This window comes from Neopelma chrysocephalum, unplaced genomic scaffold (assembly GCF_003984885.1).
Source record: "Neopelma chrysocephalum unplaced genomic scaffold, ASM398488v2 Primary Assembly neopelma1_44, whole genome shotgun sequence".
Classification (NCBI taxonomy): Eukaryota; Metazoa; Chordata; class Aves; order Passeriformes; family Pipridae; genus Neopelma; species Neopelma chrysocephalum.
Window position 1 is genome coordinate 5,435,944 of NW_020897703.1, and position 19,873 is coordinate 5,455,816.

The 19,873-nt window shown below is 38.4% G+C and overlaps 1 protein-coding gene across 1 annotated transcript in view; it reads right to left on the reverse strand.

Annotated features, from left to right (window-relative positions):
• HECW2 (HECT, C2 and WW domain containing E3 ubiquitin protein ligase 2) overlaps nt 1-19,873 on the reverse strand; it is a 154,453-nt gene that overhangs the window by 43,574 nt on the left and 91,006 nt on the right. Inside the window, exons 5-11 of the mRNA XM_027678149.1 lie at nt 15,883-15,958; nt 13,912-14,081; nt 11,527-11,669; nt 8,166-8,266; nt 5,546-6,883; nt 4,161-4,256; nt 224-374 (exon numbers count right to left, since the gene is read on the reverse strand). Of these exons, the coding sequence (XP_027533950.1) occupies nt 224-374; nt 4,161-4,256; nt 5,546-6,883; nt 8,166-8,266; nt 11,527-11,669; nt 13,912-14,081; nt 15,883-15,958 (2,075 nt within the window). The remainder of the gene's footprint in view (nt 1-223; nt 375-4,160; nt 4,257-5,545; nt 6,884-8,165; nt 8,267-11,526; nt 11,670-13,911; nt 14,082-15,882; nt 15,959-19,873) is intronic.

Consider the following 19,873-nt stretch of genomic DNA (forward strand, 5'->3'; position numbering starts at 1 on the left):
AGATTATCAGATGTATTTTATTTAGCCACATAGCTTAAGACCACAGGTGGAATACAAAAGTCCTAGAAGCCCACATGCAAACTAAAAGCAACAGCCACATAAAAATAAACACGTCAGACCAGCTGCGGTAGCAACTGTGCCCTTGTCTCCGTGCTCGGTGTTGCGATGGTGAGTGCAGCTCTGCAAGCACACAAAATTCACAAACCACAAGGGTAGTTCTTACCGGCGATTCAGCTGTTCCATCTGCTGTATGGAATTTGACCTCTGGAGAATCTGTGGGGCTGGGGGGGCTGTGGGTCGCTGCCATGTTGTTGTCCTGTTCACGTGGTCCACATAAAAAATCCGTCCGTGGCTGTCAATTCGAGCCTCCCAGTCTAAGTAGCAATAAAATACTTGGAGTTTATTTAGTTCTTTATTTAAGCTCTGTCGCTTTTGTAACCAAATCTATTGTTTCAAGTTTCAAGTTTCTATTTCTCTTTTACAGGATGACTTCAACACTGAACCTTCTTACTGAATGTTTAAGAGAGACAGCTTTTCCCTTTTTAATCCCATAAATTAAATTCCACACTGTAGGTAAGGTTCTGTGGAATTCATATCTAAAAATTCTTATTCCTGCCTCTATTTTATTTCCCACTAACCAGTAACTGTCCAAGAATAAAGAACAAACAAAAAACAAACAACAAACAACAAAAAAACCCCAACAAAACATCTGGATACTCAGTAATTCTCCCAGATTGAAGTAACTCAGGATCCAATCTCTGAGGCTTATTCCAGTGCAAAAGGCCTATGGGTAAGTACCAAAAACCTTGCAAAGCTTGACACCTGACATTGTTTTTTTCCCAGGTAACAGTAATAAAACAGATGCCAGTCCTCTTCCTGGGTTTAAATTTAAACGTTAAAGGTAAGCAGACCTGCCAGAAAAGATGGACAATTATAAAACTCCTTCACATACAAAATGCATGTTCCAGAATTGCCAATTATGCAAATACCATAGAAAATTCATACTTCTTGTGTAACTGTAATGCCGTCCACTGGTTTTGCAAAAGAAGCTGCAGACAGTGTTAGAAGTCTGCACCATGGTGACATCCTGGGAGAGAAGAGAGGAAGGCACTGGGACCCTTCCCCAGCCACAGCAGAAACCAGGTGTATCACAACACCTAGGCCTGAGTCCATAGGCTTTTTGGGTCAGGAGCACTGTCTGCCTAATAACTGCTGATAAAATGAGCAAGAAACCAAGATACTGATCATAACTGGGGGCCATGTAATAATAATTATAAAAAAAAATATATATATATAAAAAAATAAGTATCTATATGGAAATAGACATGCCTGATTCTTGGATACCAGCAACTTCAGAAAACATGCAAACCATTTAGCACATCAGTTGAAAAACAGCCTTTGAGAACTCAGAAGGTTTCTAGATGAGACTTTCTATACTGCAAGTTTAGGTGAAAACATCAGTCACTGCAATAACATTTTAAAAACCACTGACAAGCAACCAATCCTAAATGACTGCCACTTCGTGAGGAAAGAGGGTATAAAAATGTCTTGACAATAGAGAAGTAAATTCTACCACATTATATTTAATACTGACAGCCTTAAAACCTCAGGCTTTGCTACTGCATGTGTGCTATGCCTTTTTTCAACTCTTGGAGGCAGATAAATGGCTGCACTGCACTGTGGGGGCTGAGGTGGCTCACAAGGAGGGAGGAGAGGCAGATTTTCAGACAAACTCGTGTCTCCTCTGCACAAGAGCTGTGTGATTTCACTGGCCACAATGCAAATTACTCTGCTACCTTTATGATGCATAATCAAAACAGCATATTGGTGTTCACAGCATTTCCAGTGCGAACAGAGCTATGTATAAAAGGTATTTAACACATTTGAAAGCTATTTAAAAATAATTTCATTTATATCTCAAAAAAGCAAACAAGCATTTCAACCTTTTCTGAAAAATGTTTTCATTTTTTTAAAAAGAGAAAAATTATTGAAACAGATGCTTCTGTGCAAAAGTCCCATTTAAAAAAAAAAAAAAGTAGTATCTGCTGATACTCAAAATTTTTAACCAGAGTTTGTAAACAAAACAAAAGATTGAAGTATTCCAGGAAGAATAGAATTGGCCATTGGGGAAAAATACACACCAAAACAAAACAAAGAAAACCTCAAACAGTTTAAATTTGTGAATTCATTATCCTGCTTAAATGTCAAACCCTAAACCACTGTATAATAAGTTGAGATTTTTGTGGTGTTTATGTCCAATTCTGACACAGTCACCATTTCTGTAACATAGTCTTGCAGAAGAAAAACATTTTCGCTTGCATTCAGTTTTAAATACACAAGTTTAAACACTTGGGCAATGGTTTCCAAAGTAAAGCATCTGCATTAGTGTTGTGATGGACAAGGGTACCTTCTTTTAGTCAAATCACTGTTAGTCACATGTGTTACAAATAGCTTGTGGAACTGCAAAATTGTAATTCCTCAAGGTTTCATGGTCAAGCTTTGTTAATTTTTCCCTAGGAATGAAGGAATTGGAGCATATCATTGCATGTTATAGGCACAAATACTAGATAAATATTTTAGTTCTTTCTCTTGTTCTTTAACTTAACCTACACTCAACTGGAAGAAATTCACCTATTTTCCTTTCTTATTTTCAAATTCTGGTGAAGCAAATAGAATGCAACCCAAATTACAAAGAAATTACAGTTTATAACCAAAACTGGATTCTCAATGTTTTCTCTAATTTTTCAGTATTTAAATATTAAAACTGTGACATATCTGAAAGCAGAGCTTTGGAGAGAAAAACTGAATCTAGGCAACAAATAATATTTAAGATTTTATTCATATTAGCAAACAAATGGTTTACACAGAGACTGCATTGGGCTTTGACTGTAAAGGGGCAATGGGTACATGCATGCCCATGTATGACTGTAAAATCCCAGCCAAACCTTTTCCATTAATATTCCAATAGTTTTTCTAAGTAGTAATTGTAGTGTGTAGTTTGCTTCCGAAACACAAAAAGTTATCTTTGTATAAACCACAGAACTGTGTATTTCTCATTACACAGATCGCTGATTATTTATTTCCTGTAATGATCTCTGTCTTTCTCAGTATGAAAAGTGATAAAAAGTGCAACTGAAATACACAGCTCCCAGACACACTTTTGTAAAAGGTAAGATTTGTGTACTGAGGTGGTAGTTAATTAACTACTAACACGCAGGACTAATTTGTTAGTCTGTTAGCACATTTGTTAGCACTGATTATAACAGAAGCAGCAGGGAGTACAACCTTATCATCATCCTGGCTTTCCACACACAGTTATATCTGTGTTCTGCTATTAAGCTCCTTCCAGTTACTCGCTCCAATTACAGAGCAAACACAGTCCCATACCATACTGGGAAATGACTCCTTTAAAGTAACAGAGCTTTGCCACAGATTTCAGTGGGTCTGAATTTAACTTTCTTTGGCTTTTCTTGCTTTGATGCAGTGCTTTTCTATTAGCTGTGTAGCTTTTTGGGGAGTCCTTTCTTTAAATACCTAATTCTGAATAGATTTCCACTGCCCGAAGTTTAAGCCAGTGAATCAGTCCAATAATTGAGAGCAATGTATTTTTCATACGCATTAGAGAAATTACAACTTGTATGTTCATTTAGGCTCATCTAACTGCTGCTTAATATCCAGGTTTATTTTAATATAAAATCTTTGCACTGCCTCAAAAAACACAAGGAAAACATAGACACCTTTCATATAATCTGCAGCAATTAAAGATGTTATATATTTCTTTGTAAATCATTACCATACAAGTATTCAGAGATTTCAGGGTACTTGACACCTTCCTGTGCCTCATGAAGTGTACCACTTCACCTCCCTACCCTTCTGCACTACATACCAAAAAGGCAGCACAGTGCCTTCCTACTTCTCCACAAGTGACACTAAGCAAGTCTGTATGCACCAGGTGGGATTATCATAACACATCCTGAGAGTTTGCAGACTGAGCACAATGCCTTTCAAAATAACAGCATTAGACTTAATCATCATCACTCCTCACTTTGAACTTCTCAGCTGTTCATTCTCAGTTGTCACATTTAAAAAAGAAATGCAAGGAGATCTCAGTAATGAGATCCAGGCAGCTTATCCCCCAATTAAAGTATGAAGAACCTCACTTGGTGGTAGAGCCTCATCCACTCTCTGGTACCGGCTAACATCCTGACGTACCGAAGGCAGAGACCTCAAGGGCTGATGGCCATTGGCGGGAGAACCTGGAATCAGAAAACCCATAAATTATTTTTTGGTCAATGCCAGGAAGCCTTAGAGTTGCCTCTAAACTGAGCAAGACATGTTAAAGCTTCTACAGGACTATGATGTTTTAGGGTATATCTAAAAGTCATCTATTCTTGGGGTCACAATCAGTTATGTTGACAGTTCTAGGAAAGTGATTTCTTTCGGATGTGCTTCAGTTCTGGTCCTGAACATGTCATCCCTGGGATATGCCGCATCTACCTGTGAGCAGCAGAAACCAGGGCACAGAAACAGCATGTGCCTGAGCCATATCCCAGGACAAAGCTCCACCCGGCCCACTCAGAAACACTGCTCACGAGTGGGAGGTGAAACTGTGCATTGACCTCCCTTGCTGCAAAACGTGATGCAATCTGACAGCTGATAAAGAGCATCCCAAATATCTAGAAAATGCTGTGAAGTATTGACAGTATTTGAAATAAATACCAAAAATTTTAGTTCCAAATCAATGAGCTGTTTATGAAGAGAAGAAATTAATAGATCCCAAAACTCTTGATATGTTATGAAAAAGACGCATTCAGAAACCCATTTGATTAGATACACTTCAATCCCTGAAGAAACTGAACAGGTAATCCATTGTTAAATGTGCTTGGAAACAATCCACTAGGGACACATTACTACTTTCAGTGATTTTAGTGAGACAGAAAAATTTCAATTGTTAAAATAATTTTAAAATCAGTAAGTTTTACAATGTTAACTTAGGTAACACATTCCTCTCCTCTCAAGGTTCCAGTGTGCTAGGATGTGCCTACACAGAAAAGGAACTGGGAAAGGGAAGATCAACAGCCTGAAATGTGACCAAAATGCAATTCTTTTTCTTTTCCGCTTTCTTTTGATTACCCTCATGTTTTAATGCTAATATATAAACATTCAAAAGAAAAGAGCCAAATATAAATTCTAATTTGCATTTCACAGTTTTGGGAGTTTTGTCCCTCCTCATTACCATTTTTATTAGTGAGGAGGATAATATTCTGGATTTCTTCCCTCCTCTTCATCCTGCTCACTACTCTCTTAAGAATTAAAATATATCCAATATCAAAATAAACATGGTTTGGATATTTCAGGTTTGAATTTTTGTTACATCAAAAAACCCCAAGAGTCTCTTGAAGAAGGGAATAAATTAAAAGGAAAAATATTGAAATATAATAAAAATGAGAAACTAGGGATCTTTATTCTCAGACATTTATTTCTGCAGTATTTTTTTACTGGCCGCAGAAAGGTCACTTCAGAAAGTGTCTCCTGAAGTTGTTACCTCCAGTAGCTCCTTCAAGCTGTGCCGTGGCACCCTCACAAGCTGCTGTGGCTCCTTCAGGTTCTTCGTCCTGAGACTGGCTGTGGGCAGCTGCTGCCTGCAGGCTTCTTCTTCTTTGCCAGATTTCTTCTGCTTCCTCTTGGTCCTGCAGTTCACCTGCCTCAGCCTCCTGTACTTCCTCCTGAGGTAATTGTACCGCAGGCAGAGAACCAGAAGTACTTGCAGAGTCCTGTGTTTCAGCACCTGGTTCAGCTCTAGCTGCATCAGTGGCACAAGCTCCCTCTTCCTCCTCCTGAGAAGAAAAGGCTGGAGTCTCAGGAAACCTGGCACTCTCACAGGAAGAACACCTCATTTCAACCGAGGAACGCCGCACAGTTGCGCTCTCGTTGCAAGAGCTGTCTGCCCCTTCCACATCACTCTCCCCTTCCGGCCGGGTACTGGCCTCGCTGACGCTTTCTGTGCGAGCAGGATCACTCTGCTCAGTTTCTGATGACAGCTGGGAAGGTTCAGACCCTTGATCAGTGGACTCTGTTTCACTAACACCCCTTCTGCTCCCACCAGCGGCATCAGCAGCTCCCGTGTCTGCAGTGCCGGGAGGCTGCTCTGCCTCCTGAGTGGCACACGACTCGCTGCCAACCTGGTCTGCTGGTGCTTCGGTTTGGGAATCCGGAAGGCTTTCAGGTCCTGCCGACTGTGATGGCAGAAGCTCTGGGAGAGTCTCTTGCTGGTCATCAGCTGATGGCAAAGGAGCATCAGAGGCTGAAGCGCTTTCATTCTCTGCAGGCCCTTGCACTACCTGATCTGATGAGGAACTCACACCATTTCTTTCAACATTTCTTGTAGCACCATTAAGCATTACTAAACCTCCATCGTCTTCCAAGGAAGACGGAAAACCCAGGTCTTGATGTAGCTCATGCTCCTCTTCATCTGAGTCAATGTGAAGCATAGCATTAAGTCTTGTGTCAGTAGGGAAACTACTCCTCAGTTTTGGGGAGGCTCCACGTGGTCGCTCACCACAGGCAGATGTCCCTGGTCTGGGATGGTTATTGTGTTCTATTGCATCCAGATAATCATTTAGTGAGTCCTGGCGACCTCTGGTAGGTGATGATCTTGAAGCACCAGAGGTCAGCTCGTCCTGGTCAGTTTCCAGAGTCCTACTAGTCCTTAAAGAGTGCCTCAGGATTGCATCTCCAGAAGATTCCTCAAAGACTGGACCATTGGAACACACTGTGGATGTATCATGTCCTGCTGGCATGTCCTCATCATCAGAGGGGCTCCCCAAGTCTCCATTTACAGAGTTTGTTCCTAGCAAAGTGCCAACTGTTTCTGGTGAAGCATCTGCAGAGACAACAGAGACTGAATGTGAAACACAACGCAGCAACATAACAGTTCATTCTACTCTGTCTGCATCCCTGAAATTATTTTTAAAAATGCACATCTTTCAAGATATTTGCTTATTTTAATCAGACAACTAAGGGAAGAAAATTCAATTAAAATAACAGAGGCACCTACAACATTGGAACAGCAATTTTTTCTGTGTAAGTCTGCACTATTGTGTAGGATATAGAAAGTGTGAAGTATGACTTTAAAGGATTCCCATTTTGCTTTCTAAGACAAAGCACTGCCAAGCATCTTGTCAAACTGTCAGTAAAGCCAGTGTCATAAACAGGGAATCAATTTTTCACAGCATATTTCTCATATCCAAAAGTAGGATTTACATAAAGCTAGTCACTGACACCAGTTGTCATTACACCTTTAGCAGCATGCAAACCAGTGTCTGAGATCACATGAGGAATCCCAGATTGTGTACAGATACCAAATTTTATACATAGTATTTATTTTGATTTAGTCTACAGGACTTTCCACTGTAAAGAATGGGAATCTACTTGCATAATGTTCATGAGATATTAGGAATGCTATGGTAATAATAAAATAATAGTCATAATAATATGGTAATACATACCAAAGGGAAATAAAAATAAGCTGCCTCACTTCAGAGACAAGATGGTGACAGCCCACATGGAAATTAGACGTGCACAGAGATGAACAACCCAGCTGTAAGTGTGCTTACAGCTAATTATTACAACTATTATTTTGATAGTTCACTCCAGAACAGGACAAAAGGGAAATAAAATAATTGCCAAATGAAAGCATGTATTCTCATAACCTAACAGATATTCTTGGTTCTAAGCAGGACAGAGTCCTGTGAAAGAGGAACAGGGCAAAGTGACCTGCATGTACACTAGAAGAGCAGCACAGGTAGAACCTTACTTGCAACTGCTTATCTCAGCCCAGGGTGTTAAAGAGTGAAGAGAAACAGTGACTTTGATTACCCAATCAATCCCATAAAATGAGAATCATAAGCAGATTCATTTAGAATCAATCTAACAAATCAAAAGCAATATGCCAAGTGTTGGGTGTTTTGGTATTACCATCTCCAAAGCAGTACCTGACATATCTAAACACTGAATCCCAATAGAAAAAAATCTATAATAGAGGCACTGTACGCAATTGAAAAAGTGTATTATCTCTACAACAACAGAAAAGCCTAGACACAGAAATACATAGAAACGCTCTCCATTCAACCATCTGGAGATGCAGATCATTGACAAATTCTCACCTTCGTGAACAGAAGACGTGATTTCCACTTTGAATTGGAGATACCCACTAACGTGATCAGCTGGGAGCCTTCTGCCAAGATTATAGCTGAGAACCTGGTCTCTGCAAAACCAAAGATATAGGGACTTTTAAATTTTAACTGGTTTTATTTTTCCAGTATTTTGTATCAGACACTCTTATCAGTTAAGTGACCATGTTATAGAAGGTGATTTCTATTACAGTCTTAAAATCAGCCACATACTCTGGTTTGTATGGAACACTAACAGCGGTGTAAAATACCTTTTGTTAACAGATAAAACAGCCTAACAAACTATTTTTTATCAATTCCAAATACACATTGTGCCCCACCATTTCTTACACGTCCCTAAATATCTTAAGTTCTAAAGAAACAAAACTGCAAAGGATCCCTCCCTAACCTCCCAAAATGTTTTATAATTAACAAAACCTTTCTGCCCCCTTGTGGTTTTTACTATATACAAAAGTCACAGATAGTCTCTTCATATTTTAGTTCTCATTCAATAAAGCACTTCTGCCTTCTGATTTTTAAAAGCTATTAATGCTTAGATTTAACTTTACATACATTCTTAAGAGTTATTGAATTCAGTGGGACTCAGATTTGATTAGACATTTGTATCTGCTTGAGACTTAGGATCAGATCCTAGGCTATACATTCTTATTTAGGCACAACCAGAATTCACAGCCTCAGCCCCCCTCAGCACATCTGGGGGAGCTGAAGGGAGAAGAGGGAGCTACTGAAGACCTCCCCAGGAAATTATTGTTATTTATGCATATAATTTTATACTGGTAAAAACACCTCTCCCTTACTGGGAGCACTCCTAGTGCAAAATGAGTAACAGACTAAAACAAATGCAGCTATTATTGAAATAAGCTGCAGCTGTTGGCTTAAACTTTGAGCAAAGGAAGCCCTGAGTGGACACAATAAGGCAAAGCAGCCTCCTCTCCCCATGCTGCTTTACAGCCCGCAGGACACTAAACTGTTACAGTAGTGTCTCCAGGACCTGTCACAGATTCATCACTCTGTATGTGATGAATGTGATGATGTGATGTATGTGAACTCATCTACAATTCTTCAGCTAGACATTCGAGGTTTCCACAGCTTTTATACTACTCTAGGCCATTCAAGATTAGAGGAAGCCATGGCATGAATGATGCCTTCTCTGTATTCAGCTGAATCAATTCTAGGTGATTCTCATGGTCATTTATCATGTTTTCCAGGAATTAAAAAGCCACTGGCCACTTCATTACACAAACTTGTGAGCTATGATGACAGCTAAAAGTGGGGCAGAATTTCAGTTCAGTCTGTCTAAAAGTGGCTGGTTCTGGATTTCACGTTTTCATTCATATAACCAGAACGATGGTGTTCTGCTTCCTTGACCAAAAACAAAGTGCAAGAGAATTAGCAGTTGGTTGTACATTTGGTACATTTCTATTTCATGTCTATATTAACCACTATTTTACTCTGCAAAACCGTCTGTGAAATACTATCTTTACACAGAAACTGTAAATGGACAAATATATTACTGAAGAAAAGGCAAAACCATTTTAATGTCAGTTCTAACAGCAGTATGGCAAACCAACCAAATACTTACCTCTATTTATTATACTGCCTTTCCTTTCCTAAAAAGATTTGATATATCACATATACAGAACAGAAGTATGGAGAAGAAAACAGGAAATGTCTTCCAGAACAATGGTTTGAAAAAACACAGACAAGAACTGACGAACACGGCAAATGGGTAATTTTCAGAAATCACAGCACTAAGAATCCCAGAGCAGAGAAACATTTTGGTGTTTAGCACGGGAATAAACACCCTGTGCTAGGTTTTGAAACCAGCCTGTATCACAGTGCTATTTTTGAGTGTATAGCAGTGTGCAAATTTATTAGAAAAAGCTGCTTGCTCAACTAAACACAATTTGTTGAAACTCAAAGATGAAGCATTTCTTAGAAAAGTTAAATTGTACATACACCTGCACTGCTCTTGGATACCACTACCAAAAAAAATGGGCAGGTTTTTTTAAAACTGTTTTTTAATAAAATCTATATCAGAAGGCACTATGAAAATTTTAAGCTACTCTTACAATTTTATTCTTACTTTACTTACCAGTGTAAACACTACTTTGGAAACTTAAAGCTGAAAACTGTTTTCAAATTGAATTTGATTTCCTCCATTTATGCAATTTGTTACTTTGATGAGAGTATCTTTGAAAAAGGAGGCCAACTGATTATATCCTGATTTTTTGTGCAAAAGTGTGATAATATTGCCATGCCCTTAAGCTTTCAGGGAAGAATATATACATTTATTTCACCATCGTTCCTCATTGGCCTCATCCAGCACCTTTTTTAATTAAGGGAGACACATTAACTTTAGCAGACTTGGAGTCAGGGCCTATAGAAAATGCACTCAAATAATTCAGTTCCTCCTGTTGTCTTTCAAGGAACTATTTTTTTCTAATTTGTCAAATAGAGCAAATATATGCAAATAGATGTTAACAAAATAATACCCTCTATACTTACTGCTGTCCTGAATGTAAATGACATTTCTGCACACATCTCCTGCAGACCTGGCTTCACACCTGCAATGCACCACAGTGCCTAATTACCAAGTCTCAAGCTCTTCTCAGTGCATATGGTGGTATGAAGGCCTTGTTGGATCATCCACTTGGGGATGCTACGGTCCCCTCCAGTAACCATCATAAGGCATAAATCACCTTAAAAGTTTCTAGGTGACTTGCATCTTTATACCAGAACAGTTAGCTATCAAAACATGAACAGAAGTTTTTTAAATAGCACAACAGGTGAATTTTGAGTCCCATCAATGTGCTATTCATAGCAAAAGGCAATTTTAATTGCATAGTGCCAAGAGCGCTCTCAAAAATAAGAGGTAACAGCTTGCAGTGCTGGCCAATTAGCTAAAAGGATAGTAAATCTCTGATTATTGAACCAATCATTAAAAATATTTGAACTGCAAAAGAAGTCAGTCAATAAAATCTGCTTCTTCTAAAAAATTTGCACACAATCATGTAGTATCATGATAATGTCTTGCTTTTGGACTACTTAGCCTGAGGGTAACACTTTTTGTGAGAATAACATTTTTTATGTAAAGAAATATAGACACACATAAACAGAAACATGTGTACATGCATTCAGGACAAGGTTAGAAATATTAACATTTTCCAGTCAGGCAATAAAGTTATTAAATTACTACTAAATTTCTTACTACAGATGTAGTTAAAATTTGCTGGTCTGTGCCAGTAAGCCAGAAAGGCTGCTCTGTGCCAGTATCCCAGATGCTGAGTCTTCCTGATCAAAACAAGTTAGCATTAAGAATCTATTAATTTACCCAATTGCATGTCTCTCCAATAGTCTCTGAACTGGTATGGTTAACTTCCCAAGAAAGCGCTTGATGATTGGACGGCTCTTGGCAAATTTGTCTTTAACCTCAATTTCCAGGACATCCGTTAGAAGTGCAACAAAAGAATATTTCTGGAAGGAAAGAACATATTTGACATCATATCAATACACCTTTATTCAGAAAGTATGCACCAAAGTACTAGCTATGTGCAGAGAACTCCAGCAGTAATGACTGATGACAGCAGCTTCCACATTGCAAAATAATGTCAACATCACTTATTAAGCGCTGCATTTTTTCATATGTCACCAGCTTTTTACTGTTACCCATAACCTTTTTACTGTTACCCATAACCTTCTACCTGTTCCTTGAAAAGAACTGCCCAGTAAGAAACTGCACCAGGTAAAAGCACTTTCAGGGTCTAGGTCAGAAAGGAGAAAGCCACGTATCCTACTGCTTTCTTTCATTTGCATAGTAGAAAGCAAAAAGAGAAGGAATCCTTGCTGTACTCTGTCAGGCTATAGGAGAGTAGCCAGGCCAATGAAGGAAGAAGAAAGTAAGTGTCTCACTCCAAGCTGTGCTTAGAAGAACTTCCCTTCCAATGCCATTCTTTGCATTAAATTTTGTATGCATTGAGAGGAAGTCAAAAGGGTAGTGTGGATATACAGAATATATACAGATATATATTCAGATGCAGTGTAACTAAAGGAGAAGAATTTTCTATGGAGTTTTGCCCCAGCATTCTGGGCAAGTGTTCTCAGTAAGTTCCAACAGAAGCTTTTCCTGCACTTGCGGCCTTTAAACAACGTGGTGCTAATTTACAGAAGACTTCTTGATGTCTGGTAATATCACAGTTACTCTCTTCATTCTTCCACCTTTCCCTACAAGGGAAAAAGGTAGCCAAAAATGTATTGAACAAGGAACAAAAGGAGGAACTCTTCAGTTCAGCTGCAGACATCAGATAAAAATATTCAAAAAAAGCAATTAAACTGGGTCAGGAATAAAAACACTTCCTCATGCTGGCACAACTATCAGAGCTGGGTTCCTGTGATAAACAGAACTTAAAAAATTGTCATTCTCAGTTTGCTATAATATTGCAAATTATTTTGCAGAAAGTATTAGATGGAAAACAGGATCAATTCTGCACCACTAGGACAGCATGTGTAATGGGATCATAACTGCTGTTGTCAGAGCATTGCTACAGGGAAGATACAGCAGCTAAAGCAAGCTGATACAGTGTGTGCACCACTGAATATTATCACTTTTCTAATAAGCTTCAAAACCAAGGAGAACTGGAGGAGAAAAAAGGGGATAAAATAAGAAGAGCAAATTTTCTTTCTAACTACTGTACAGATGGATGGACAGAGAGAAGGGTGAAGTATCAATTTAGAGATCAGAACTCTGACTTTTTTTTTTTTTTTTAAGATTTTAGGACTGGCACATCTACAGTCTGTCCCACAACCAAGCACCCCAGAGCAGTGCTAATGCTGGCCCTGCTCTGTTCTACTTTACTGCTTGTTTGGTTTGATCATGATTTGTGGGAACTTTTTCCAAAGCCCGCTCAATTTGCATCTTCCTAAAGAACACATTAACATTCATCACAGCACAGGCATCATTAGAAAACAGTCACAGATCAAGAAGGCTGCTTGCCAGTCCTGAAAGCGTTGTGTCAGTACTTTCACCTTGTTTCCCACATAAACATTTATCCTCAAAAGCACAGCCTGGCTCTTCTGCACTCAATGACAATTGTTGGACTGAGTTCTTTCTCTGAGATCTGAACACTTCACCCAAAACAGACACATTTAGAAAAGTGGCTTCTGCCAGACTGCCTTTTTCCCCCCCTCCTTGCTGAGTGGTGCTGTAATGCTTTCCTAGGATTTCTGTCCTACAGCAGTGCAAGCAGGGGCTACACCAAAGAGCATCCCCTCTGCCTGACAGAACTGAAAGCCTGCCACCTGCTATGCATAATGAAAATATCATTTCCAAATGAACAGTTGTTGCAATCACTGAACATAAATGTTCATATACTGTAACTTTCCTTAAAGTGTCTTCTCACAACATATAATCCATTTTAATTAATTTATTTTTGCAATTTCAAGAAATCTACAGGGCAGCTAAGCAAGTTCAGCCCTTTTTTAGCAGAGAAGGGAATGAAAACCTCACAGCAGTGCAGCTTAAATACACAGCTTTAATACACAGATGATACCTCTCCACCAACAGGGTTCCTAAAATTACTACAATTACTGTGTCAGTTTAAATAACTAGCTACAAAGTAAGCTCACAGCTTTCAGAGGGTAAGGACTAATGCATGAAGAGAAAATGCAAGCCTGATACACTGCATCAGCTGGCAGACAGCTCTCAGAAGAGATGCATTACCTCTCTGTGCCAAACAGGATTAGTTGTGTTACTGATGATAGTCGACCTTCTCTCCTGGCCATGATGAGCAAAAGTAGGAAATGTACTTTTCTTGCCCGGTTGAATGGACATCTTTAGATAAGGATCAGGGTTGAAGAACATGCCTTTTTTAAGTCCAGCTGCTCTAATATCTATAAAGCAAAACAAGAAGGAAGGAACTGAGTAAATTAAAGCCAGTTCACAAAGTAGCGCATTCCTAAAATATTACCCAGGAAATCAATTCACCATAAATTACTAAATAAAGCAACTTAAAACTACTCATACATTAACTGAATCCACTGTACAGCAGGAAATCAAGTGTTTTCCCAAAAGAATATAAGGAAGAAAGGTATCAACATCCACATTTACACTTTAGCCCACAGTTATTTGTAAAACAAAAAGCAAAACTTGTAGCTCACCTACAAATACTTTCCTCAGTAAGGCATGTAAGGTCTTTCCACTCAAAGAATGAAAAGAAAGACAGAATCCCCCCAGAATAAATCACACAGTATTTGTTTTGTTTCTGGGTAAGGAGAAGAGATAAAAAACTGTATGGAAGGTAATGTAGTGAACTCAAACTTTCTCAAAATTCAGTCTTTGATAAATGTAAAATTACGGTAAATATCAAATATGAACTGGAATATGATGCCCACTTTCTCCCAGCTCAGAAGAAGATCACCTATCTCAAATAAAAGGAGGTAAAGTTTTCTGAAAAAGCTGCTTTCTTCCTATGGAAACCTCAGAACTGCAGCCCTTGCAACTTGCAATAATAAATAGTAATTTCCTCAGAAGCATATTATCATGACTAAGGACTTCAATGATAGTGCAAGCTTCAACAATAAGAAAAAGAAAGAGTGTTTTTTTCTAGAATAGTAGATTTTAAGCTTAACTGTAAAATATTTCTCTGTTTCTCTGTAGGTTTGCTAAAGCACAAGACTTTTGCGTTTTTCTCCATTAGGTACTGTGGCAGGCAGTCTTTATAACTAACACAACTGGCACATACAATTTATACATGCAGGCAAAATTCACTGCACTAAAATTGTCGTGCCTGTGGATTCAGTAAAAAAAAAAAGGAATACTACCTAATATCCAGAATTAAGCCACACAGTAGAAACATGATGAAATAAAGAGTAATGTGCAAGTGAGGAACCAAAGCCTTACAGGAAACATGTCACTGATCAATCAGTCAATACACCTTTCAAAATAATTTTGTACAACTCCTCACAATGAGTCATAACCATCTATTAAAAAAACAGGTTTTTCAGAATTCAAAAAACAATTATTTGTATAATATTCCACGTGAGTCTGTACAACCTATCAGCTCTATCTCAGCTAACTGCTGAAAGGCCATTTCAAAACGCAGTGGGTTTTTCTGCTCTACCTCTACTATCTCTTAAATGTTTCCATTGTCAGCTCTTCAAGATTCAGAAGCAAATTTCATCTGTCTTTGCTCAAGCTGAACATGCTTTAGTCTCACACAAGACTTCCCTGGAATAAAGTGTTAATCAAAACAAGTGAAGCTGGTAGACTGCACCCCTATAGCTATTTCTCTGTAGTGACAGCTTAGCTCTGTTACAAGTAAAGATTTTTTTTCCTTTCTAAACCACCATTTGCAGCTATTGCTTTTTTTAAAGTGATGGAACCAGCTTGCATTTTAGTTAAAGGTTATGTTTTCCACTCTTCAATCTGAGAGGAACTGTCCCATGTGCAAACTGGAAATTTCTCTAAGTTTTTCATGCTGGGATTCATCAAATCAATTTCTTTCACTCCTGGAGATTCCTGATTCTGGCTGGTTTTCAACAAACAGAAGTTCTGAAGAAACGACACCTTTCAAGCCACTAGAGTGTGCTCCTACAGAGGCTAATGAAGAAAAGAGTTCTGTCTTTGATGTTATTTAGAACAGCAATTTACTTTCCAATAATTTGTAAAACACAGAGTAGTGTTGTTTCTTACCTGATAGGGTAAAGCTGACTAACTTCCTGGAGTGCTGGGCTCCAGAAGCACCTTCATCCGTGCCTTCTACTCCCATCTGGAGAGGAGAAAAAAAAAAAAAAAAGAAGTTTTCATCTGCTTTGTACATGCTTGAGGATGATAAGGCAGTTTTAGGTAGCATGCCAGGGAAGGATCTGACAAACTACTGCCTATTACCACAGACACGCTCAGCTACAGCATTTGTTTATAGCAAAATATCTATTTATTATGCCACACAGTGATAATACACCAGTAGCTCAAATCTTCCAAACAGGACACGTACAGGCTAATACACATGCAGACACTATTAATCGGAAAAAACCTGCACTTTTTTACAAGTTTCCCTTTTGTAAAATAAGAAAAACAGTATGGATTTTCAATACATACCAAAGCACTGAGCTGGCCAGTGACAGCATATGGAACTTTTGTCACTTTCCACAAATAGATAATTTAGTGTGCAACAAAAAAAAGCAAAGAGATCAAAGAGAGACTGACAAAAGCCTTCAGATCTATGAACAAAAGCTCCTTTTAAAGAGAAAAGCGCATCAGATATCTAAATATAAACATGGTCTAAAAGCTTATGCTTCACAGATTTTTAGGTTTGGTTTCTACTGAAATCCCTCGCTAGGTAAAGCACTACTTCAGAATAAAAAGTTCCTCATGTATTAATGTCTACTTCTTTCAACTAGCAGAAGAATTTGTCTTTCAAGACAGAGGAGATGTGCATCCAGCTGAATAATCTATCATGGAGACATCAATGGAGCTATCTTTAAAGACAAATGGTTCCCCAGGCAGGCACTGCACTCATTCCCAGGCAGAAGAGGTGACACAGAAAAAGTTTCAGCCAAACACAGCACTGGGGATTAATACCAGTGATAGAACAGAGTTATCTGATCCACAGAATGATTATATAAAGTAAGCTGAATAAAAATTCACACACCTATGTGCATAGATGGAGTATGTAAGGCAGCCCTCAGCAGCTGAACAGTGGTTTGAAGTTACCAGATGGATAAATGATTCTGGAGCTGTGGAAGCCGCAGGGAAGCTGCTTTGCATTAACCGAACGTGTAATCATTCCTTTTTATATTGCTTTAAGCTATTTAATATTATTAGCTTTCAAATACTTCCCACTATGATCAGCAAGCACATTGGAATTTCATGGGAATTAGAAAATGTGCAGATTTCTACCGCTGAAAAAGTCAAATACTTCACACGTAACAAGCAGTCAAAGTGATGAAGAAACCGCAATGACGTTGATGCCTGACATCCCCACGGGCCTCAGTGCTCTTGTGAGGGAACACACCGTGCCAGCAAGTGCTGCCATCCACCAACCAGCCCATTCCCTTTCCTCACTGGCTTCATAATGCACTTCTCATTCCCAGGGCAAGATTTGTCTTGCCAGAGTGCTCAAAACTATCCCTTTCCCACCCAGCATGACATTATTCTGCCAGTGATTTTATGCATAAGCAGTGACAGGTGGCAGTAAAATTATGAGGGCATCAAAAGCAATGGGTTAATTCCAGCTGGATCAGTGTCCCCTCATCTACAGACAGACACCCTGGAAGCAGCAAGGGGTGCATCCCACTGTGATAGTGATGCTGTCCAGGTAAGGCTAGAGGAATTCCATGTATTCCAGTTTATTCTTTTGGGCTTAGTTTAGCACACACTGTTTTCTTGTTAAAAACATTACCCATGAACAAAAAAGGCCTTCCTCATTCTATCCCTCTTTCTCTTTTTACACCTCTTTTCCAAGCTACATCTTGGGCTCCATATAATTTACATTACTAATAATGACTTCACTTTATAGAAAACAGGATTTGTGCACAATTCAGCTATAATAAAATTAATGGTAACAGTGTTCCCTAGCACTTCCATGGTTTCCCTATATAACTTTTTCCTGTTTCATTACGATCTGAACAGCAATTTCAATTTTTCTGCGCCAAGTAAAAAATTTCATCTCAGTATACATGCTCAGAATTTTGCACACAAAGGCTACCTTATCTGGTGTAACACAGTGTTTCTGACTGCTCAATCAGGCCTTCTATCTTTCCTGGTTCAAATGAACACAACAGAATGTTAGCTGCTTATCCAATAATATGATGGACTGAAATGCCTGGTGTGATGCACTATCAGTGTGAGAACATCAGAAACATATCTCCCACTGAGCCATGTAAAGCAAAAACACAGATTGATCCAAGTAAGGAGGTAATTTATTGCAGCTTAAAAAATGGGAGGGGGAATGCTGTGACTCTCTTACCACTTCCCCAGACAGCATGTCTGTAACAACAGACACAACCAGTAACAGGAGAAACCAGTATTCTCCACTGCACAGTGCTTAAGCTCAACACCAAAACCACAAAAATGGTGTGAGGTATTAATATTCAACAATAGGTATGCTTACATATATCTAATCCAATAAGACAGTTTTAGGAAGTATCATCTGAACTGTCATACAACATTCTCATCAGAGAAACTAACAGCTCACTATTACTGGTAGTCTGTACTGTTAATGCAAACAAAAACATTTATGTTAAATTAGCCCTTCTAGCAGGTGTGTAAATTCTGTACAATACCCAGGGTACTGAGTTACTTTTCAAAGGAAAGAAATTTAAACAGCAACAGCTGGTAAAAGCCTTCAAGATTGACCAACGACTCTGAAAGACACATCTTCACATAGCTACCAAGTAAATAAGTGCAGATTCAGGTGACAGAAGTTCAGATGTCCTTTTGTTCAATGAACTTCAAAACTACTGGGGGCTAGCATGATAAGATCAAGAAAATACACAAGTTCAAATGGTTTCTCCATCCAGTATACTCACTCTGCTTCTCAGTAATGATATAGTGCAGCATGCAGCCCATTTTAAGGGTTATTTTGAGATGCACTTTTTCCCTTGTTCAAAATAAGACTCCCTTACTGTCTTTAGTTTATAAATTGATATTAAAGACAGTAGCTGTCAAGCTCATTCACTATAGCACATTTTCTTCTATAAAATAGCAAGAGTTCATATGCCTGCTGTGAAACTATATTATTCAGTCAGATCTGAAAAAGATCTGACAATTAAATGATGCTATCACCTACGTTTGTAATTCTAAGAGAAAAAACACACACATTTGGTATATTGAGATATGAAGTCTAGTATAGCACACATAGTATCATATAGCCATAGCACACACCTGCTGAAAAAGCATGAGTTCGGAATAAAAGTTATTCACTCTGAATAACTTGTGCTCTACTGTACCTTCAACACTACAGTTGTCAGGACACCATCCTGACAGATATGACCTTAAATATTTGGCAGCTAATATCAATGAATCAATTGCACTGTGAAACTTGATGCCATCTGAAGAGCTAACCTGTTAGATAAATCACTTCCATCAAAAGCACAAGTCTGATACAAGTCTGGAAGGCTTTTCTTCCACTACTTATTTAAACAACTAAAAAAACTCCTCTAAAACTTTTAGTGTTTCAGAAGAACAAGTCTCATAATGAAAGCACAGTAAGACAATACTTCTTGATAATCAGGGAATTACTAAATTTCAGTGGTATATGAACACTCAAAAATTTCAGTGATTTTTACAAGAGCAGAGTTTTGTCCAGTTTCATTTACACTGACAATTGCTATCTCAGCAACTATTTCATTATTAATATCAACAAATAAGGAGAAATGGAGACTTTGGATAAGGATTCAGTTTCAGTTATATAACCAGTGTGAAAAATTTCTATTATGGTGTTAAGTTACAGCAAACTGTAAGCACCAAAACTGGAAGCATGTAAAATCAAATTCTTAGCATAAAAGAGCTCAGTTAAGCTCAGTGACGTTTTACTGTTATTTACCATGAGCAATACAAAACCATGGAAGGCATTTCCCAGCTCTTGTAAATTTTGTGACATTTTTTCAAAAAAAATTTCTGTCAATGGTAAGACCAGGAGACTTACATTGATAGGTTTGTTTGACAGTTAACACTGTCATCT